Genomic DNA, 24289 nt, shown 5'->3' with positions numbered 1-24289 from the left:
CATTCAAATATTATAATTATGTGTATTCTTGTTTTGCTTAGTGGGGGGAAGGACAGCTGGTAATCAGACCGACTAAAATAAACTGTAGGCATCGCTTACCCAAAGTATATATAGAGAGGTTATAATATCTATAACTGGTAATCCTAGTATCATGACCTGGTAAATTATAGGTCCTCTGAATATTGGATGTAGAGAAGACTGAGGATAATAATTAATTATCTCTATAGCAGAGTTCGACAAATCCGCTAGCCCGACGCCCGTGGCTAGTGGTTTTTAAGTTCGGGCTAGCGAGAAACGCAAAACCACTAGCCCCTGCGGGCTAGTGGTTTCCCCCCTCCTCTCGTCATCGCTCGATCGTGGTTTTTTTTGTTTTCTTTCTTTCTTTTTCTCTCGGCTGAAATTTCGTTTAATATATTTGATTGTGACGTTTGTCATCGAATAATATCAACAACGCAATGAGTATATAATAATAATCCACTTGAGCTAGGTCTGCAAACTGCAGTAATATGCTATCTCTACATCGTCACAGTTACAGCATGCATTGTTTACCTTTCCCTTTCAAGTTTCTGGCACAGGAAATAAAGTCTAATGACATGCGTGTTTTGATTGGTTAGACACGTCACGTGGTCGTTAATCTCACACATGTTTTAGGCTAAGAACTTGGAAATCATCAATCCCGACGACAGGTTAATCTCAATCAAGTAAACCCCAGCCATGCTTTGAATTTCAGTGTTTGTTTTATTTACCTATTGTTTTTTAATTTAACACTTCGCTAACATGTGGTTATCGGCAATCAGGAAAACCATTTACTTTAATGGTAACCGCATATGCAATGACTCGGCAATTAACAACGGATTAGATGTCGCCGTTATATTCTTTTGATATCGGTCTGACACGGGATAATGCCCTGTATTTGGCATCACCGTTCCTGGCGACACTGTCGTACCCTCATTTAAACTTAATTATTTTGATAGTGTTTTTAGATACCAACCAAGAGTTTGCTCACCCATTGCGGGTTTCTGATTCTGTTACCGGGGAACTAAGTGGTGGGAGCAGTTGCCGGTAACGGCGTTAGAACTCCCGTGACAGTATTGCTAAATAGCAGTACTCACAATGCTTGTTTCCCTTGATATGTTAATTAATGTGACATATGACAGAATTAAAAAAAAAAGAAGACATTAAAATATCTGTTTAGAAGGTATTGTTTGGGTTCTTTTTAAGTATATTAGTCAGTTGGCATTCCTCAGCTATAATACTCAATACCATGATTTATAAATTGCTGTGTTTCTTTCTTTCTTTTTTCAGTTTGATCAAGATTACCTGGATTTTCGTAACCAGATTGACAATTTGCGATTGGCCATTCAGCACTTCATGGATTCCTGGTTTCAGAGATCACTGACAGTATGTGGCTTAATCATTGTTTACCACCTGTCAAGTAAATCTGTTCTTGTACTTAACACATGGTTAAAAATTTGTAAAGTGTTTAGTTTTAATTCATATTCAATAGGTTTAAAACCAATTGCCATCGCATTTTAGTGTGATAAGAATTAGATATTAGTTATGCCACAACCAACAGTCTCCACAATTCTGAGATATGTTAAAGTGTTGTATTTTTTTAATTGACGATTAAAACTTGGTAATGTATGCTTTAACCTATGGGTACAAAAATCTCTTCTTTTTTCCCCCTGACATTATTGCGGATCTCTGTAATGGAGCTGGTTTGTTTGATTTTTAGAATCAAAACGCATGCAAAATGTTCTTAAATAAATGTAAAACCATGTATATTACTTACTTCAGACTGATTAATAAATCAATGTGCTCTACTGGTGTCGTTAAACAAAAAAACTTATTTTTACTTCAGACCGAGAAGTCTCTGGAGTTGCTGGAGAAGTTTGAAGGAATCCGAGGAGCACAGTTGGACCTGAATGAGAAGTACATGAAACTGATATCCAACTATGGAAAAGACCTTGAGTCCATCAGGAAAGTCTACCAGAAGTTCAAGTCTGACCCACCAATCCCACGGAACTACCCGCCAATTGCTGGCAAGATTGCCTGGGCACGACAGCTGTTCAGAAAAATTGAGGCTCCAATGAAGTGTTTCAAAAGCAAACCAGATATCTTGAAGGTAATACTAATTGTGGTTTTAGTTATTTTAAGGTTGTTTTCAATAGTTCATTACATATATACTGAACAAATAAGAAACTTCCGCTAACTTTGCTTGAACATAACTTGATGAAAACAAACCGGTGGAATAATTGTTATATATGCGTTTAAAGAGTGTTCCATGATGTATCGTTTGGTGCAAAAATCATGGCCATAGGTTAACAGAAACTGGGTGAAATTTTGACCAAGTGTGGTAGGGGTTAAAAACAAAATCACACACTTAATAACGGGTATGACCACCTCTTGAATTGACCACTGCAGTGCATCGCAGGCGCATAGAATTGACTAAAGTGTTGATTTCTGCCTGTGGAATATTGTTCCATTCCTGAATGAGCGCTTGACGAAGTTTGTTGATGTTAGCGGGTGGGTTGGGACGACTCCTCAATCGTCTGTCCAGACTATCTCAGACATGCTCGATGGGGTTGAGATCAGGACTTTTAGCAGGCCAGTCATCAATGAAATCAATGTTATTTGTCCTAAGAAAATTTACAGTGTCTCTAGCTGTATGAGAGGTGGCATTATCATGCTGAAAAATCGAGATGTTGGCGTTGTTAGGGAACAGAGGAATGACGTGATGAGCGAGAATGTCATCGCGGTAACGTTGAGCATTTAAATTGCCATCAATGATGACTAGTGGTGAACGATAACCATGGGCAATGGCTGCCCAGACCATGACAGAACCCCCACCCCCGAAACGATCTCGTTCAAGAACACAACAGTCAGCATAGCGTTCATTTCTCCTATGGTAGACGCGCACCCTGCCATCACCACGTTGTAAAGAAAATCTGGATTCATCCGAAAAAAGAACGGTATTCCAGCGTCGCCGTATCCAACGGGTGTGTACACGTGTCCAATTAAGACGATTTAGACGATGATGTTGCGTTAAAACGCATCCGACGTAAGGACGTCGTGCATGTAAACCGTTCTCCCGCAGACGATTACGAACAGTTTGCCCACTGATTCAGTTATTATGAAGCCCAGGTGTGTTAGCAGCAGTAGCAGTGGCAGTTTGGAATCGATTGTGCAAATGCGTGTTCATGATATAGCGGTCTTGACCACGCATTGTAACACGCGGACGTCCACAACGTGGCAAGTCGTTGGTGCTTCCTGTCGTTCGAAATCTTACGGGAAGATTTCGTATCGCTCGACTAGAACTCCCAACATGCCTTGCAACGTCTTCTGTCGACATGCCAGCATCAAGCATGCCAATCACCCGTTCGCGTAAATTATTGGGTATTCTTGGCATACTAAAAATGCTACAATGTAAAAAAACTTTATTTTTTTTACAAATTTTGAAGCGTTTTCGTTCACTTGACAACAATGTCAGTAAGATAAGTAAAACAAATTGACCGAATACTACACGGGACATGTCGAACCATGCATGCACGTGCAAATTGAATTTCATGTTGTTGACGATTAACAGTGCAAAAATAATTGATAAAATTCATGAATCCTAATAATACAGCTCAAGGCTAATACTACCTATATAATTTCATTACACAATGAATTGTTTAACACAACAAATACTATATGTACAAATCGGAAGTTTCTTTTTTTGTTCAGTATATGTGTATGTAACTTGTAGTAATGGTATATATAATGAGCTTACTGGCTCTAATGAAAATAATGGCTATTGAATAAGTGTGCATTGTACTAAATGATATAAGAGATGTTAGTTTTTATATTACTGTACAGTATTAAACAAAATAAACTGCTGAAGTTACTATAGGACATTAGAATCAGTTATTTTTAACACTGAAAACTTTTGTGTGTAAAATATGTTTTTTTAATTTTAGAATGCTGAAGCAAAGAAGGTTATTCGCAATTACAACAAGATGGCTGGAGTGCTGCTGGAATACGAGGTAAGTTAACAATTTAGTAACAAAGATTGAATATTGGTTGAATCTTTATTTAAGTTTTTAAATACAACCGTTAAAGCATAATTTAAAAAACCTGGTTGAATGCTGACTGAGCAATCATTTTAGCAGTATTTCAGTTTGGAATTGATTGTAATTTCACTCTAAAAATAATATGTCATCTTATTAAATATTCAGATACTTTGCAAGAGATCTCTTTTCATTAACAAGTCTGTCCATCCATTAATTTATTATTTTTTACTCTGTCCAGTTGATCCACATATGAATCCATTCATTCATTCATTCATTCATTCATTCCATCATTCCATCTTTCTTTTGCTGTCAGTTCACCCACACATGAATCAATTCTTTCATTCATTCATTCATTCATTCATTCATTCATTCATTCATTCATTCATTCATTCATTCATTCATTCATTCATTCATCCATCCATCCCACTATTTTTAATTTCAATAACTGCTGTGTTTGCAGATGCTGTATTATCGTGGTTGGATCCGTGCTATAGAAGCAGCCAGGAGTGGACTTCAGGCATCACTTCTTGTCAGACACCCTGACACTGGGGAACTCTTTGTCAACTTTGACCCTCAGATAATGGAGCTCATACAGGAGGCAAAATGTATGCAGTCTCTGAAACTTGATATTCCAGACCCTGCCAAGGAACTGATTGTCAAGGAAGAGGAAATCCGATCACACAATGTCAAGTAATTGCTTATTTTCACTAATAATATTGCAAGAAAGGTTCGTGCATTGTAACTATAATGTGTTCAGCAAGGCTAAATATGTCAGGTTTTTGTTATATATATGTGCTTATCGTTTGAAAATCGATTGTGAGCAATGAATGAATGAATGAATGTTTAATGACACCCTAGATGAAAAAAGATTGATGGTGAGCAAGAAACGGTTCTCTAGAACTTATGCAGGAGAGCAATTACTCTCGGTGTACAAATTCGCAGCTAGTTTTGAGTAAATAAATGAGTGATATTGGCATGTGACAAGGTGGGCAGTTTTCACCCACACAGAAATAGTTTTTGCATGAGCACACTTGAGTGAGAATAATTTCTCACATCATACTTTAAGGACTGTTATTCCCAGACAACTATACTATTGTCAAAATATATTTACTTGGATAGTGTTCAGGTATGGTTACTGGCATTATTAAGATGAATTCACAACTATTTAGAACTGACAAGCTGTAAGATTATAATTTTGTTAATACCAATTTTGGGTAACATTATGATTTTTTCTGGAATAATGCATTGATTTGCATGTCTGTTGTCTTAACAATTGCTGTGATAGATGTTATGTACTAAAGATTGTTCTGTTTAATTACATCAGACTACAAGAAATGTTGAAAGGCTACAAACAAATAATCACTGACCTGGCTCCAGTGGTTCTACCTCTGATGAAGCCATTCCAGAACCGTGTAGAGGATGCCATCAAGCCTGGAATTACCATGCTAACATGGAGCTCACTCAACATTGAGGACTGTAAGTATTAAAGCTCAAGTTAAATAATTTTGTCCAAAGTGGGATCATGGGTTTTTTATTAAAATGTGATTTCCAAAACACAAATTCTGTATTAATTATTGTTTCAATAAACTTCCAAAATACTTTTAAATTGTGTCTTCCATTTAAAATAAAATAAGACAGATTTTGACTCAAGAATGTTAGTTAATAGGGTGATCTTCATTCTATACTGAATAAGAAATTAGTACAATAATTAATACAGAATTTGAAATAAAATGTGTATTACATTATAAAAAATATATAAATCTTACATAAAAGTTCTGGACAAATGTTGACATTCCACAAAATCAGGATTGTCTAAAGTGTAATACAGACTGAAAAAGACAAAATGTTGATGCACCCAAGTGTAAATTGTAAACTTAAGTCTTTGTTATCTTTGAACATTTTTATTGTTTGTGTTTGTAAATATCCCAAGTTTTTATTATTAAATGTCAGAGATAAAGCCTTTTCATGCAATGACCAACATAAGTGTTTCTGTAGATATGAAGAAGATCCATGAAGTGATCAAAGAACTGGAGAAACTGGTGAAGACTGTGAGTGACATCCTTGACTGTCGCATTGAGGCAGTTCTCCAGGATATGTCAATCACCGCTCTGTGTGACTTGCCAGAAGAGGAGGCTGTATCATCAGACAAATTCCTTGATATGACAAACGACATTGTGAAAACTGCATCAGAATCACTGGCAATGTAAGTAATGAGTTAAAAAATATTAATATACTAAGGAAGTTGTTTCTAGGTTTTTGACACCAATTTTATGGAAATTTTAATCATCTGCCATATTACATTTGTACCAGACAATACTTTTTTTTCAGTGAATTTACAGCCTAAATTTAAGTGTATTTGCCAAAACATTTTCTTTAAACTCCATATTGTCCAAATATGCAATTTTGAATCTGGTATAACTTTTGTCTTGTCAGTTTAATAAAAATCAAGTCTCCGTTTAAAACTATAAAATGTTCTGATCACATTATTAGGAGATAACTGATGAGTGCTTTTTATTAATAGAATATTTTATATTGAAGTTATAAGTGCATTTTTATTTATCAGAATACTGGTTTATCATATGGGAGGACACATATATTGACTTAAAAATAATCTGTGGGAAATTCTTCATACGTTTGTATTTCCATTTAGTCAAAGTGCCTTGGTTGAGCGTTCAGTGAATGAGCTGGTTGCCACTCTGATGGAAAAGCTGACACCAGCAGAATGTGTGAACCTCTCAGTACAGGAGAACTGGGCGTGTACCCAACCTGACCCAAAGAACAAGAAACAGCGATGTCAGGAGTGTCTGCCCTGCTGCTACTGTAGTTTACTCAACAACTTCACTCAGAGGAACACTGAGGCACTTGTTAAGAGTAAGGTCATTTTAATATGTTATTTCTTTATTTCTTTAATTTTTGTTTATACAGTGAAACCTCTGTAACCCGGAATTCCCTCTGGTTTAGAGTGGTTTCACTGTATGTATTCATTCAGGAAGATAGTGTTAGCAGTTTCTATCATTGGCATATTCTGTATATACGGTAGCTCTGAAGCATTAATTCCTGGTTGCAAAGTATCAATATCTTTCAAGAAATGGAAAATTATTTTGACAGTATCTTTGTTAGAAAACTCTGACCATGAATTACTTGCTGTTTTGTTATTGTGTAGACCAGTGTTTTGTCTGTCCTCGAGAGAAAAGTACTGGCTATTGTATTTCCCTAGGTATTTTATTTTCCACTGCATCTGATGTAATAATACCATCTCCTGAATACCTTTGTAGGTGATATATTTTGGCAACAGATATTTTATGTTATTTCAAGATTTAGAATTCCTAATTTGCATAGTTTGAAAACATACCAGTTCTATAAATAGTTTAGTAAAATATAATGTAATTGTCTACCTTTTATAACAAATGTAAATAATTTCTTTCTCCATTTGTGCAGGTACACGACTTTCACTGGATGCCATCAAACGGCGTCTGCAGGCGTCCAACCGTTACTCTATTGTTGATGACCAAAAGGATGATGCCAAGCCACCTCTGTTCAAGGTGGACATTGTGCTGGCCATACCGAACGTTGTGATGAAGCCAAGCCTGGATGATCTCCAGCACTCTCTGAACAAGGCCGTGCAGATCATTCTGAAGGCCTCCCAGGACATCCCGCAGTGGGAGCACCAGCTGCTGCAGCAGAGGCAACAACAGAAGGTCAGTCTAGGGTCTCATGTAACCTTTTATACTTTATTATTCTGATGAAACTCATTTGTTGCAAAAGAGGTGGGTGGAGAATCAATTGTAGGATATGCTGTAAATATACTATGTATTGATTAAGAATATGATAGAGCTTCATGCAACAAATGTTTATCTTTAACTTTGTTATCAGCATTTATTGACTAACTGAATGTGTAATGGTAAATTATTTGAATGGAAGTCAAAAGAAAGGAAGTTTGAGTTTTTATTGAGATGGGCATCAGTATAATTAAATATTTTGGATATCTGACAGTTGCAGGGGCAACAGCAGAAGGTCAGTCTAGGGTCTCACATAACTGTTTGTATTGGAATTTGTGATCAAATACATTTGGCTTTAACATTGATGAAACTCACATTGAAGTAGCATTTGTTGCAAGAGTGTTGGAGAATCAATAGCAGGATATACATGTTCAATATACAATAGCTGTGTTTAAGAATATGATAGGGCTTCATGAAACAAACATTTGTCTTAACTTTGTAAGTTGTAATGGTAATTTACTTGAATGGCAGTAAAACCAAAAAAAAAGAGAAGAGATTTGAGTTTATATTGAGATGGAACATCAGTATGTTTATATATATTTGATTTATGTCAGTTGCAGATTGTTTAACTGAACACATTTTTTATAATACACACGAATAAATATCTATTCTTGTATAACAGATTGTTGTATCTTGCACAGTGTTTATTTCTGTGTGAAAACTTAACCCAAACCTAACAGTGTGAAATTTCTTTCTGAATTGATAAAAATTTAATGTTTTTCTACTGTGTGTGTGTCACTAAAAATATAATACCTAATTAATTTTATCAACACCTGTATATATGTGATGAGCACTACTAACTAGTGATGTAAAGTAAGTATTCAGATTTATTGCCCATATGAGGTAAACCATCAGAGGTAATATGTCTTTGGTAATTTCAAATTATGCCAGTTGATTCTGTTGCCACTCATTGGCTGACCTAAGAAAGGACTCGTGGTTGGTTGTTTGCTACATCAGGAACTGGATCGGTCAAAATAATTAGACATTTGCAAATACATTTTAAATTATGTTGTTTTCCTAATAAAAATGGTACAGTTCATAAGCAATGATTTTGACAATGTTTAAAAAACCAAATTCTAATGCTGTCATTATCTTATGTTTTGAGTTGTAAAAATAAGTAAAGAAAGAATACTTTTGTGCCAATTAATCATTGACCATTGTTATATAAAGGTTTTCAAATTTGATTACACTAAAATAAGTTTAATTAAAGAAAAATAAGTTGATTTGAAACATAATATTATACACATTTAATTTTTTTTTTTGAAAGTTATTAAAATATTTCTTTTTACTATTCTATGGGTGTTCTCATAGTGATATATGACATAATGGCTGATAAAATGGCAAAAAGAATCTATATTTTTATAAACTGATAAAAATAACAATAGATAACAAAAAGAACAACCAACTCACTTTGAGGCATTACAAATTGCGTGTCCTTTATGAAATATGTTGTAAATCTGAGTTTTTATAGCAAGAGTTTACAACATTTCATCATTAATTAATCTTTACCTCTTCATAGCTCCTAATTTTCTGTGATTTATTTTTTCATGGTTAAGCATTTTGTTTCATTGACAATGTTTATATTGAGCTTTTGCCATTTAATTACATATATATTGAACATATTTCTCAGGCATGAGGATTATATGGGAAGCTGAAATTATATTCAGTATCTAGACACCTAGATATGTGTATCAATTGCATTTTGGTGTTTTATTATGATTTATGCATGCTTTTATTAAATTAGGAAATGATATGTGGAAGATATATGTAAATATCAAGGTATTTATAATAAATGCCAAATGAAAAGCTGGTGGTTTCCATGTTTTAGAATATGTAAAATATGAAAAGCATGGGATTCAGTAATATTAAAAAAAAAAAATCCGAAACAAAATAAACAACAAAACATTTTTGTGTACTTGTACATACAATAACCCGTTAAAAGTGAAAACTTAAAAAAATTCCTTCATTTATATACACCAGTTTTTCTTGGCTTTCAGTGTAGCAAAGCTAGTTCAGTGTTAATACTGGCATCTTTAAATAGAGCTTGTATCTCTCTTTGTTGATAATAAAAAAGATGTAGGTTAAAAACAATATGTGTACTTGATGTGCATTTCCTCCTAACCATGGACAATCTACATGTAGGAGTGTTTTTATCTCTCTCTTTTTTGGTCTATTATTGAAAATTTGGGGTATTACGCTTTTATCAGCCAAAAAGGTTTTCCAAATATAAATTAACACTTTACTTCATTCAGAAAATTCAAAATCTTCTTTTACTTTTTAATGTGATCAGGTGAATGTGCATGGGAAGGGTTTTGGTGTCAATTTAAAACTGCCCTGCTCAAGTAAAATGTGTTTTTTTTCAATATATTTTCTTGGAAAGTATGACTTGACCATCCCTATAAACTTTGTTCGTCATAGTCTAGACCCTCCACCCCTGCAGTTGCCTGGTGATTGTCATAAAAAATGCTTTTAAATAATTTATTTGGAATTTTGAAAAAAAGGAATAACAGTCATGAAGTTTGCAGAAGAGGAACGTTCTGACCAAGCTGTTAATTCAAGTTCTTTAGAGTTTCGTGAACATATTCTGTCGTAAATATTGTTATAAGGATTTGCACTTTTTGTGTCAGAATTATTCAGTGGTATAAATTATCAATACATTTTGCTGGTAAATTGTATGGTGCAAGTTATGCTGTTTATATATATATATATATATATATATATATTGTTTGGTCAAAAGAAACACTGAAAATATCTTGATTACCTTTTACTGGAGAGAGTGCACATCACTTGTAGCAAGGTACTTGTGTCTATAAGCTCAGTTGTCTATACTAGTAATCTTTTCTAGTGTTTTTTTTTGTTTCATCTAACAGATTTTCTTAAATACCTTTTTCATTTAAATGTTACTTTTTGTTTTAATACAGTAACATATTGTATGTTTTAATACTATACCATTGTCTACTAAACTGATAGTATTTTATAGTATAACAAAATTATAATACTTTTTGGTACTTTAACATAGATTTTGTTTACATGTACGTAGTATGCTAACATACTAACTAGTACTTTTTAGAATTGCAACCTAGTATATTTAGATTTTTCTTATAAATATATTTAATACAAATGAACTTAATTATAGGTTATTACATCTGAATTAAACATCTAAATCCATTCTTAAACTTGAACATTTGATGGCAAAAAATAATCAAATTTTTATGAATATGCTATCTTACAAATTGGACCAAACACTAAATATCATCTATCTTGCAATATTCAACTACCTTAATAACATATTCTGACCACTGCATTCTAAAGCATTAAAAAGCAATAGTAGATTTATAGCCTTACATGCTAGCTCCACTTCTATCTGAGTATGTTGAAAAATGTTCTATAAAATGGCTTTCCTCTTTCTTTTCCTTTTCCTGATAGCTGATCCTCAGTAAAATGAGCCCCAAGACTTCTACTTCTCTCAGAGTACTTAATTCAGAGATTATGATTCAGTCTATTGAGGAATGACTTTCCTTCTTCTTTCTTTTTATTCTTACCCCTTCTTTTCCCATGACTTTCAATGCCATCACATCCAAATTTTAGTTTATTTTCAACTTAACCTGACCTCAACAAATGGCATATACCTCCTATGTAAGTAGACTAGTCCGAACATCCCAACAGCCATATTTTTTCTTGACTTTCTGAATCTTTTGTGAATCCTAAGTTATAAAACAATTCACTGTAATTGCTAATTATCTAATTCATTGATGTCTTTTATTTGTGTAAACTATCTTTGTTTTTATTTTATTGATTTATTTATATATATTTATTCTTAATACATATAAATAAAAAGTAACTGACGGTTTCAATAAAAGGTAATTGACAATTTCAAATACTTTTTTTTTTAACTGAACAGACAAACAAACAAAGCAGTCAACAAAGAAGTACCTTTATCTGTGTACTACAAGGCACTTAAGATACATTTTAATCCAGTAAGAATAAGGTTTGAATTTAAAAACTGCAACACGTTTAAAGATCAGGCACAGTACTTTATTATTACTGACAATACTGTAACAATTGTAGTGTGAATTTTTGTATTGATCTATATAGCAGCTAGAATATAGGATTTTGCTCACACAGTCTCTGATTTGAATCTCCTCAGTAGAGGCTAAGTTATTTAATATATTACCAAACTTTATCAATGACCTTTGCTATATAATGTTATTAATTGCCTGTTTTAGTTGCAACATACTGTGCAATATAGGAAGGTTAGTGTTATGTTCTACAGTGTGAGACTTGCAGTAGATAATTTTGTAGCAAATTTCTGTCTTATTTTTTATTCACTAAATCTGTGCTTCTTTTAGATCCAGTCTTTATGTCTCTAGTAAAATAAATTCATTAATTTATGCAATTGTTTCAGAGATTGTTTTATAATTTAGTAATGTTAAATACAATTCTATTAAATAATTTTGTCCATACATGTTTCAAAAAGTTAATTTACAACATTTGAAATATTAATTAATACGTCTGTGATGCAACAATGTAAATGGTTAATTTTTAAATATAATTTAAATCACTACCTTTAGATATATATATATTATTCAGAAAATAATACATTGTGTATTATAGCAATTAAATTAAAATATTATGAATTTAACAAGATTATATTTTTATTTGTTTTATTCTTTAATTAAAACAGTAAATTTTTATTAAAATTTTGTTATTACATTAATGCTTATGTTTCAGTCACATCAGCCACTTACATAGTTATGTGTTATCAAATGATCATGTCTGTCAGATAGCCAAACACCTGCTAAAGTTTCACATTCAATCACTTTGATTTTGTTTGTTTTTTGTTTAATTTTTTTTATTATTATGTTCTATTTGTATAGCTTTGCACCCAAAAGTATCATGCTGATATTACTGCCCAGTAATAAATAATATCAAAGCAATTTTAAATTAATTCTTATTCTTAATAAAGGGTCATTAGTTCATTAATATACTATAATTTACCCTTTTAACTTAAAAACTTATTGCACTAGACTTACATGTAAGTCTTTATTAAGTAATACTGTGATGAGAGTATAAGATATATATTTTTTAATCTCTTTTTTTTTGGAACAAAAATTGTGTGATATCTGTTGTAAGTGCTGTTTATGTAGGTTTTTCATTCATTGTTCTTGGAATTAAAACATGTTATGGCTTTTATCAATTATTACATGCGAAATGTTAAAATAGATTGTTCTTTTCTCATCGAACAGAAATTGTATTTGCTCATTAAATTAACAGACTATTAACATAAATCTGGGTTTTGCTTATTAAATAGACTGTATTAAAATATTAACATTTTCACTATTAAATAAAAGAGTATTAAAATAATAATTTACTTTAACTAGGAGATGGAATTGGCTATGGCTGCCGAGAATGATGAGGCATCCAAGTTTGTTCCAACAACCCAGGCGAAGCCACTGCACAAGGTTATAAGTGAACACAAGGACATAGTGAAGATTGTTATCCAGCTGAGCTCGATCATCAGCACCTTCAAGGGTGATGTACAGGAGTCCATCAACACCTTCACCAAGTACTCCGAGCTTTGGACTGAGGTATGTCTGTTACATAGCAAGAAATGTAATATGTAAACTGGCCATATTGGTGGCAGCAGAACTTGCCTTGGTGCCATAATGATTATGCCATTGAACTAAAGGCTGGAATCTAGAGAGAGTTGTAATGATTCACTGGGTAGCTGTATGGCCATTACACCACGTTTCTCTCACCAACTACCAACAACTAACCAAGCAGCTGAGGTGTGTGTCCAGGACAGCAAGTTTGAACTGTATGGAAATAATTTGAAATAAAAGGTGACAGTGGTGCTTAACCATTTGACAGCAGGTAGCATTATTCCATATAAAATCTTGCCTGGTCAGAATTCGACTGGCCCAAGCACTGCATACCTATTGTTAGTGAGATATGTGATAGGGCATTTTGCCATAAAGTATTATTGTTTCCTCTAGCCAGTAAAGTCCATATCAGTCTACCATGGGGTTTTGTGTTTCAAACTTACAGTTTTCCACTATAAATAGCATAACAATTCTTTTCAAATGAGCAGGGTTTTTTCTATTCCACCAGACATTTAATCCAGTATATTGCTCATTTTGACATTACTGGTATGTCACATATGAATTAAAAGTGTGTTTTAACCACCCAGATATTCTGCTTATTCTGTTTTATTCACCTTGTTAATGAATATAAAATATCAATAGTGACAAATCTGTTGGTTGTTTAGAATTATATTCATTATATGTTATTAACTTTATTTAATTTACTTATATAGATTAAAACATTATTATTAATTATTATTATTTTTTTATTTTTATTAAACATTTTTTTATATATTATTATTTTTAAACATTTAACAACAGTGGTTTGGATCCCTTTTATTTGCTTTGTCAGGAGCCAGAAACTAAAGTGAAGGACTTTATGGCCAGCAAGCCAATCATGTCTGAAATTGAAGCACAGATCAGATATTATCAGGTGACTGTGATTTTATGAGTCGTTTTGCATTTATTAGTATATTTGATTTCTTTCTTTGTAATGTATATTTCATCAGTTTATTGAAGCAAGTTCTGTCTTGTTATTATAACAATTTCTTTAAATGTTTCCTGGAGATATGTTATATTAATTAGGTCTAGGTTAACCCATTACATAAGTTATATGTATATTCTATAGTAGATTTGTAGTAGAAGTGTGATTCTTAGTTCTCTGAGCTAGTATGTTTACAGTTCTTTGTTGGAGTATTCTCATTTCTGTGCAGTAAAGATTTTGAAGTAGTAGATTAACAGCTCTCTGAGAGATGATAGATTCACAGTACTGTAAGAGATAGTGTAGATTCACATTTCCTTGTGATACAGCTTTGTTTCATAAATATACAGAACTTTACACATGTTGTTTTCGTTTCCTATTTATTGAATCAAAATAAACAAGTACAATAAATAGGAAGCGAAAATAACGTTTTATTTTTGTGTATTTTTTTTTTTACAAAATTTACTTTCAAATACGTTGTGACGTAATTTGTAAATCTTATATGACGTAAGTAACAAAAATGTGCCAACTCCAGTACAAAATAAACAGGGAATTCCCCATTTACAAGATGTCTTTATCACTATAGTAAGATTGAATAGGTATATAATAATAACTCCTCTCATAATATTAAAATTGTGTTTTCAGCGACTGGAACAGGATGTAGAAGAAATTGTCCCAAGTTTCCGTGTTGGCTCTGTGTTGTTTTCAACCGAACCACTCATCCTGGCTCTGATCACAGAGACACGCACCTGGAAGCTGGCATATGCCAAGGCGCTGAATGACAAGTGTGCTCGAGAAATGGATGAAATCCTGGAGTTCATGGACAGCCTCATGAAGAGGCTCCAGAGACCAATCAAAGACTTGGATGATGTTCGTGCAGCAATGGCTGCCCTCGATGAGATCCGCAACAATGAAGTTCGGATTGACATGACCATCACACCTATCGAGGAGACATATGTTCTCCTTAACAGATATAGCATCTTCTTCAATGATGGCAATGCTGAGAGAGTAGACACTCTGGCGTATGGCTGGAAGAAACTGATTGCTCAGGTAACATATATTTTATCTCTCAGCAAACTTAGAAAAAAGAAAAATAGTTATCTCCCACTTTTGTTTTGCCTTGACTAAGTCAAAAGAGGAGATCTCGATACAAATATTACTTTTCTGATGATGGTGGAGTCTGCATCAGCATTTGTGTTCAGCTCCAACATTAAGTTTTAACTCCAGTTCTCACAAGCTATAAATCTTAGACCAATGAAACTTGGTTATAGATGCACATATGTTCATCACAATGCATGTTAAAATGTTTAAGTTTTAATTAAAATCTTTATTGTTCAGCTCAAAGTTAAGTGTTCACATTTATGTCCATTTTTCTCAAACAGTTAAATCCTAGATTAATGAAACTTGGTTTTTATAGTTCCATCTATGCATGTTCATCTCAATGCATGTTAATAAAATTTAAAATTTAATAAATTAAAATTATACTTAAAAAAAACCCCTGTTTAAATATTTGTTTTAAAAATCTATTAAGATGAACATGTAAGGATGAAACAATGAGTGACACTGAATAAGTTTGTGGTAGGTGAGACATAATTTTGCAAAATTCTTGTTTTTATTTATTAATTATGTACTCACATATTTGTAATTCCATTTTTTAAAAGACAAGATATGATGGCTCAGTAAAGTTTAATAATCCATTTTAAATAAAGACTTGGTTGTCTGTCCTGTACACTATCTATTGTCTACTCCTTATGCATCCTTTCATCAATTAAAAGCATTTCTGGTAGCATTTTTTAAAGGGACATACCCTAGTTTTTAAACACTTAACGCATATTTTTAACTATTATAACCATTTTTAATAACTTAAATCATACTTTACTTATAGTTTATTGTTTAGATTATCAATTTCTGTACATTTGAAGTGTTTTTGGTCATCCTGGTGTTTTTAATATCACAAAATGCATTTCTCATATTTTAAAAAACATATGTGCGTCTGAGAAGTAACAGTTATGGAGTCGAGTTTTAGTCTATTTTTAGAGGGTATTTTACCATTTCAAAGTCACAGACTCATGTTTAACTCAATTGTAACTTTATCCAAATGTGTTACAGGTTTGTAGATTAACTAACCTTAGTGTTAATTTTCACGGGTTGAAACTAGGGTATGTCCCTTTAATCCATAAAAGAGTACAAATTGTATCATTGAAACTATTAAAAAAAAAAAAAAAAAGTTCTTTCGAGAGGGTTTGGATTGAGGTATAAAAATTTGATAAAAATGTTAATAATTATCAATGATCCCTAAGTGTGACCTGTTTAACAATCTGCACTTTGTCTTGTTATTGTAGGCCACCAAGGTCCAAGAACACTTGTTCAAGATCCAGCCAGGCTACAAGGCTGATCTCCTCAAGAGGGTTGAACAGTTTGTTGGTGATGCCAACAATTATGTTGGTGATTATGATATACAGTGAGTGCATCAAACTGAATAATAACTGCAAACCAGAAAATGACTAAAATGTCAAAGTCCCAAATATTTGTCATAGAAAAATGGAAAAGTAAATCAGCCATTATTTTCAGTAAAGCTATTTTTGGTTCTGTTATTAAATCTGGCTAATGCTGATTAATAACCAGTATTATTATTATTAAAAAAAATATTTAAAGTCACATTCCATAGGATTGTAGCTGGGTTTACTTGCATTTTATTATTTTTATTATGTGGCAGATGTATAATATAAATCTAAAAGTGTTTTTACTGCCTTCAATGCTGATTATTTTTTATTTTATAGAGGACCAATGGAAGAAGGTATTACACCAAGGGAGGCGTCAGATCGTCTTAACATCTACCAGGCTACATTTGATGAACTGTGGAGTAAGTACATTACATACAGTGGTGGTGAGGAGCTGTTTGGACTTCCGGTTACTGAGTACCCAGAACTGATGAGAATCCGCAAGGAACTCAACCTCCTGCAGAAACTCTACCAGCTGTACAATGCTGTACTCGAGAATGTCAGTGGCTACAATGACATTCTATGGTCCGAAATTGACATTGACAAAATCAACACAGAACTTCTTGAATTCCAGAACAGGTATATATAAGAATGTTTTTACACAAACTATTTATTTATAAATCAATTTGGGACTTAGGATATATTTTCTTTTCAGTATTTTCATTAATTTGACATTTTTGCAAGAATCAATTATTAGTTTATAGCTGTACTATGTTATATTTAGCCCTAAAAATAAATAGACCTTGTGTAACCAGATTTTGTTCTAATGTTTTTAACAAAAATACTGATTATTATTTGATTAAAGGTTTCTGGTTTTACGATTAATAGGTTTAAGAAATGTATTTTCAAGTTATTTATTGTCTTTGAGATTATAACAAAGTGAAACTAAACTTAACAAACAGAATAGAGTAAAAACATAATGGATAAAAACATATTTTGATTGATACAGTATTATATTTTTAGATGAAGTTTGTAAGTTGTATATCAGATCTATAACACTAAAATCTTCCTTAAATAAATGACAATGTACTTTCTTTAACAGGTGTCGTAAACTACCTAAAGCCCTGAAAGAATGGAAGGCATATGACGAGCTGCGGAAAACCATTGATGATTTCAATGAAACTTGTCCCCTGCTTGAGATGATGTCAAACAAAGCCATGCAGCCACGTCACTGGGAGCGGATTGCTCAGATAACCGGACACACTTTGGACGTGGAATCGGAGAACTTCCAGCTAAGAGATCTGATGCAGGCACCATTGCTGCAGTACAAAGAAGACATTGAGGTGAGGACAGCAACTGTTGTTTCATCCAATCATTAATAAACATATTTCTGAAACACAGCTGTATATAAATAAAACAAGTTTTTTGGTGGATTGTGTTTTTAGATCTGGTCCAATGTTTGGACTTTCGATGGGCATTCCCAGATACTAAGCATTCATTTGTAAGGTTTAAGTTCTGTTTTAATTTCTGTAATACTCACAGCAATGATTATGAAATGGCACTAACATTTTTGAAAACCAATTTAACATTTATAAACCTGTTAAACTGTGACATTAGTTTGATGGGCTTTTAATATCCTTGGTGTATTTACATGGCATTTTCCTTCCATGTTCCAGTGTTCATTGTTCAAATATGGCAATACATTCACAAACTATTTGCTGTTGCATTAATCACTATTTTAAATACAATAAAACCTTTTGTACCATATGTCATCCATAAAGGTTAGATATTTTTATTTTCCATATAGTCCCTTCCAAACCTACTTCCATTGTGTCTCCATATCTAAATGTCATGGATCAATCCCTCAAGATTAGTTATTTTGTTTAATTAAACAATATTTTTCATATGTGATAATTAGGTTGTAATTGTTAGTGATATTTAATTTTCTGTTCAGGATATATGCATCTCAGCTGTGAAGGAGAAGGACATTGAAGCCAAACTGAAGCAAGTAATTAACGACTGGACTGCACAGGATTTCCAGTTCACCAACTTCAAAACAAGAGGAGAACTTTTGCTCAAAGGCATGTTATTATAGCTTGAAGAACTTCATCTTTTTTATAGCACATTTGTGAGTGCATCACAAAGATATGGCATGCATGGTTTTAATAACAATTACAGTGGTCTGTAGATACCGTGTTTAACCTAATATTTTAGGAAGTCTGTAGCTTCCAAAAGGTTTAAAATATAACAAAATCATGACTATAAGTAGATGTTTTTGAAATAAATAAATAAATAAATCATTGTCTTGTATCCAGTTACAGATAAGTAAAACTGTTTTGTGTTTGGCTTCAGGTGACACAACCTCGGAGACTGTGGCACTGATGGAAGACAGTTTAATGGTTCTTGGTTCCCTGCTGAGTAACAGGTTCGTTGTTGCTTTCCATATATCTTGATTATTTTAAACAGCCTAGTAAAAAAAAAAAAAAAGTTTTTTTTAATGTATGACAAGTTTGCACTGAAACCCAGACTCTTTGTTGAAACCTATGATCATCTATGTAATACAGTCTGGATCCCAAACAAATACAACTGATATTTATGTCAGTGAAACGTTTATGTACATCATTTCAGTTCATCATTTCTTTTTAATTTTTTTGCATTATTTTTTATATAAGGAGAAAAGAGTGTAAAACAGGTTATTCTAGATGGTTATGGTGTTTTATTGCGATATTTTTTTGGGCTTTTTTCTTTGCCATGCTAATTCTGTTTTGACTAACTTATAGATATAATGCGCCCTTCAAGCCAAGCATTCAGGAGTGGGTTCAGAAGTTAACAGGAACCACAGAGATAATTGAAAGCTGGCTCATTGTGCAGAATCTCTGGATCTACCTGGAGGCTGTGTTCGTAGGTGGTGACATTGCTAAACAGCTGCCACAGGTATAACTAATTTATATTTCGATATTATACATAACAAACATGAAATGCAGTTCATTTAATCCACTTTGGTTTAAAATTGTAAATTTGATACATCGTCTTATCGGTTAAATATTAACAGAGATGTTTAATTATATTTTAGCCTCCATTACAGAAATTTCTGTCTTTAGAATTTAGTAGTGTCTTTTAAAAGGTCCTTCTTTTTTGTGGCCTAACTAATGAAAACACACACTTAATTCCATCCACAGGAAGCCAAACGGTTTGCCAACATTGACAAATCATGGCAGAAGATCATGGCACGAGCCCACGAGAACACGAATGTGATCATCTGCTGTGTGGGTGATGACACTCTGAGTCAGCTGCTGCCTCATCTGCTGGAGCAGCTGGAGATCTGTCAGAAGTCACTCACTGGCTACCTGGAGAAGAAACGTCTGGTCTTTCCCAGGTTCTTCTTTGTGTCTGACCCGGCTCTCTTGGAAATTCTCGGTCAGGCCAGTGACTCACACACCATCCAGGTATGTTCTTATGGCTTATAAAACATTCAGAGTTTAGACCCAAGACTCAAATATAAAAAACACATTCCTATCATTCTCTCTTCCTCTTCTCTCTTGCCCTTTTCCTTTCTTATTTTATGTTTGAAAACAAAACGTCCCCTTATCAATGCTAACATTCTGTCCTATTTAAGTAATTTAATGTTTGATGCAATTAAAAGTGTATTATAAGGCAGTGATCAGGGCTCCCCAACTTTGATATTGTCATTGATCTGGGGATAATAAAATTTATTTTTAAAAAAAGAAAGAAAAAAACTAATAGTCTGAGACTTTACTGTCATGGTAGTGCCATATAATCTACATGCATTTGATGTCATTAGAGATTGAGACAAAAGTTTATAAGCATGGGCCCTTTAAAATGTTTTATAACTGACTTGAATTATTCTACAGACTTGTTAATTTCATATTTTAATAGGTGTGATTATGTAATCAGTAAAAAATAAATTTGTGATTATCCATTTTCAATAAATGTTTGGCTTTCTTCAGTAGTAAGGTTTTTTTTTATCAATAAATGATAGGCCTTTTTTTTTTATCTGTAACTGTTAAAACATTGATTATTGTAATTGTTTTTGTTTTGTTTTTCTTATATTCAAGGTTTGACTATATTATAAAAAAAAGTTCCAGTACATGTAAGTTTATATTATATTTTATAACATGTTCATTTCAGGCACATTTGTTGAGTGTGTTTGACAACACAAAGACTGTCCAGTTTGATGAGAAAGTTTACGACAAGATTCTCGGCATGATCTCTCAGGAAGGTGAGGAGGTTTCACTCACCGAGCCGGTGAATGCCCAGGGCAATGTGGAAGTCTGGCTGGGAGATCTGTTACGAGTGAGCAGAGGCACTCTGCACTCCATCATCCGCACAGCGTCTGTTGCCATTCTGGATCCTGGCTTCAACATTCTAGAGTTTGAAAACACCTTTCCATCTCAGGTAATTGTCATAGTGTTTATTGTTTAACCCATCTTTCTTTTTAGAAAACATTGTCAAATAAAAAAGAAAAAAATACAATTAACAGACTGAGATGACTAATATTTCATTCATAATTATCAATTTTTTAGTTTTTTAATTAAATGTACACTTTTGGAGATGATGCTAATGAGGCATTGTATTCTTTTAAAATGAAAAAAGTCAATACAAATAACCCTTGCAAAATCAACATTTAATGGAGGGGGAGGGCAGCAGCAAATAGAGACTCTTCGTATGCTTGTGAAAATGTTTAAAATTTTGAAAGGCCCCTAACACATCTTTTTCTTTGGAAAACATTGGCATTGAAAACCACCCAAAACACACTAGACTGTTACAGCTAATGGATGCAAGAAGGTAACCAGTATTCATAAAATCAGATAAAGTTCCTAATATTTGGAAAAAACTATCAAATCGAGTATTGCCACTGCAGACATATTTTTATTCTATTAGACTGTGCATGCTCACATTACATATTACTAAGCAGTCTTACTAGGAGAGCCAACATTCTCATTCCCTGTGACGCTCCTGAGACTAGTTCAAGGAGAGTAATTTTAGCTCCTCTTAGCATGTTAATTTATACATGTATGGTATCAATGTGGTAATATCTTAAATGTCTCTCAATAATGTAAGTTAGAGAAGTAATTAATCACTCCCCTCAGTTTCTTTTTCAGTCAGGTCTGCATTACTGTTTAAAACAATAAGGTTTCATGTTCTGTTTCTCAGGTTGGTCTGCTCGGCCTTCAAATGGTTTGGACTCATGATGCTGAAGATGCCATTAACAATGCCCGTGTTGACAAGAAGATCATGCAGAACACAAACCAGAAGTTCCTTGATTTGCTTAACACGTTGATTGACCAGACTACAAAAGAACTCACCAAGATTGAGAGAACCAAGTACGAGACACTGATCACCATTCATGTCCATCAGAAGGATATCTTTGACGACTTGGTGAGATTTTCTCAACGTATTACATCCCTCCATCCCTGCTCCCCACATTAAATATTTTTTTTAAATAATAAATAAAAGAAGAAAATAAAAAAGCAAAATTGATTCTATATATTCATTAAACCCAGTGTTTTGAAGCATTTGATTCATCCACACATCCAGCCAAACAGTCAACCATACTAAGATTTGCATATTATTCAGGCATAAAAATAATCCCAAAATAAAATTCTGTACATCTTGTCTTATGTTTAAAACATTATTTACATACTCCAGTATTTTATTTATATAGGTCCGTTTCCATGTAAAGTCTCTGAATGACTTTGAATGGCTGAAACAGTCAAGATTCTATTTCAAGGAAGATTTGGATCAGTGCTTGATTTCGATCACTGATGTGGACTTTGTCTACCAGAATGAGTTTCTGGGGTGTACTGAGAGATTGGTGATTACACCACTCACCGACAGGTTTGTATCCTACATAGTTTTATATCTAATACAAGTATGTTTTTAGCCAACATTTGTTGGCAGACAAACACATTTTTCTAACTAATTGGACATAATTGTAAAAGTGAATATTTTGACATATCAGCTCTTGTGATGGCACTTGACATACCTTTAATTTAATTATGTTGTGGATGTGTGCGCCTATTACTATGACATCACAAAAAGTCTCAGGCTGTGACATTATTTCATCACAGACACAACAAAGTTAAGGTAGAACTGAAATTGTTTTCTTTTAAGAATATTTGAGGAATCTTTTTATATAATATATAAATTAATGGCAGTATATTAAAAACATAAACATTTGCTAGTGAGGAAAAAAACTAAATCTTTGTTCAGTGTGTTTTAGTCCATACTTTAGTGGTCCAGTATATAATCTCAGAATCATAAAGTGTTTGTCTCAAACTGACAAATAGAGCAAAACACTGAACTTAAAAGCCATGGTAACCAAAGTCTCGGATGTTTGGTGTTTGAATACAAGTGCAGGATACTTTGCCAGTGACAGTAAATTAAAAAATTTACTTCATGACTTAATTTAATGTATGTTTAAAACAATTTAATTTCAGATGTTATATCACCCTAGCTCAGGCTCTCGGCATGTCTCTGGGAGGTGCCCCAGCAGGGCCTGCCGGAACAGGCAAGACTGAGTCTGTGAAGGACATGGGACGGTGTCTTGGAAAATACGTTGTGGTCTTCAACTGCTCCGATCAGATGGATTACAGAGGTCTCGGCAGGATTTACAAAGGTAATATTAGGAAAACACGAATGGATACAAAATTCAAGTTATTCAGACAGACGATTAACATAAGTGGTCATTCATTGTACTGAATGTAGAAACCATGAAGTATTTTATTTATGACTATTTAATAAAAAATTTAAAATAAGAATTTTGTTGTACATGTTTATGTCCTTGATACCAATTATAGATTCTTTATTTTATTTTAATGAAAAAGAATTATTTATAATTTTTAAAACAAAATACTCAACTATAAATGTTTTAGGCTGTTTATAAAAACTATAATTATTGTGTTAGCTATAGCGTCTCCGTGAGTACTCAAGTACTCGGGCGTCTAACAAGACTCGATTCCATTCACAGGACTCGAATACCCATGCAAGGAAGAGAACTCATTTAATTATATTTTAAACATCATTTTGCTTGCTGCCGGTTACATTATAGGGCTATGAGACATGGAAGAAAAACAAAAGTCAAATGAGTGGAATGTAATAGTTTATTATACAATGACATGATTTGGCATCCATGTTTAGCACTGGAATTAAGATGCTATTTCTTTTCTACTTCACCTAGCCTCAACACAAATGCATATTCCCCTAAGTTATGTGACAGATGGACATACGTCATTTCCAGACACAGACATTGAGAGGTGGTGGTTTTATAAAGTCCTGTGTACATGTATTCTTTCCAGAAGGTTTGACTGTATTTTCATCAACATCCACTAATTTCCAGTTTACAACAACATCTTTGTCAGTCTGTGTTTCAATGAAAGACCAATCTTAAATTAGAAGATGATCATAGGAGAAAATAACTGAAATCGTAGTA

At 33.2% G+C, this 24289-nt stretch overlaps 1 protein-coding gene across 1 annotated transcript in view; it reads left to right on the top strand.

Annotated features, from left to right (window-relative positions):
• Positions 1-24289, top strand: part of LOC121371065 (dynein heavy chain 5, axonemal-like) — an 82459-nt gene that overhangs the window by 9819 nt on the left and 48351 nt on the right. Inside the window, exons 9-30 of the mRNA XM_041496694.1 lie at positions 1306-1401; positions 1862-2125; positions 3960-4025; positions 4513-4742; positions 5377-5528; positions 6048-6255; positions 6703-6923; positions 7491-7750; positions 13213-13419; positions 14267-14347; positions 15041-15445; positions 16738-16856; positions 17176-17475; positions 17939-18179; positions 18791-18917; positions 19189-19261; positions 19617-19770; positions 20016-20282; positions 20986-21252; positions 22012-22236; positions 22523-22695; positions 23298-23476. Of these exons, the coding sequence (XP_041352628.1) occupies positions 1306-1401; positions 1862-2125; positions 3960-4025; positions 4513-4742; positions 5377-5528; positions 6048-6255; positions 6703-6923; positions 7491-7750; positions 13213-13419; positions 14267-14347; positions 15041-15445; positions 16738-16856; positions 17176-17475; positions 17939-18179; positions 18791-18917; positions 19189-19261; positions 19617-19770; positions 20016-20282; positions 20986-21252; positions 22012-22236; positions 22523-22695; positions 23298-23476 (4315 nt within the window). The remainder of the gene's footprint in view (positions 1-1305; positions 1402-1861; positions 2126-3959; positions 4026-4512; positions 4743-5376; positions 5529-6047; positions 6256-6702; positions 6924-7490; positions 7751-13212; positions 13420-14266; positions 14348-15040; positions 15446-16737; positions 16857-17175; positions 17476-17938; positions 18180-18790; positions 18918-19188; positions 19262-19616; positions 19771-20015; positions 20283-20985; positions 21253-22011; positions 22237-22522; positions 22696-23297; positions 23477-24289) is intronic.

The sequence above is a fragment of the Gigantopelta aegis genome, chromosome 4, assembly GCF_016097555.1.
Source record: "Gigantopelta aegis isolate Gae_Host chromosome 4, Gae_host_genome, whole genome shotgun sequence".
Classification (NCBI taxonomy): domain Eukaryota; kingdom Metazoa; phylum Mollusca; class Gastropoda; order Neomphalida; family Peltospiridae; genus Gigantopelta; species Gigantopelta aegis.
The sequence above is the reverse complement of the archived record's forward strand: the minus strand, read 5'-3'. Positions and strand labels throughout refer to the sequence as shown.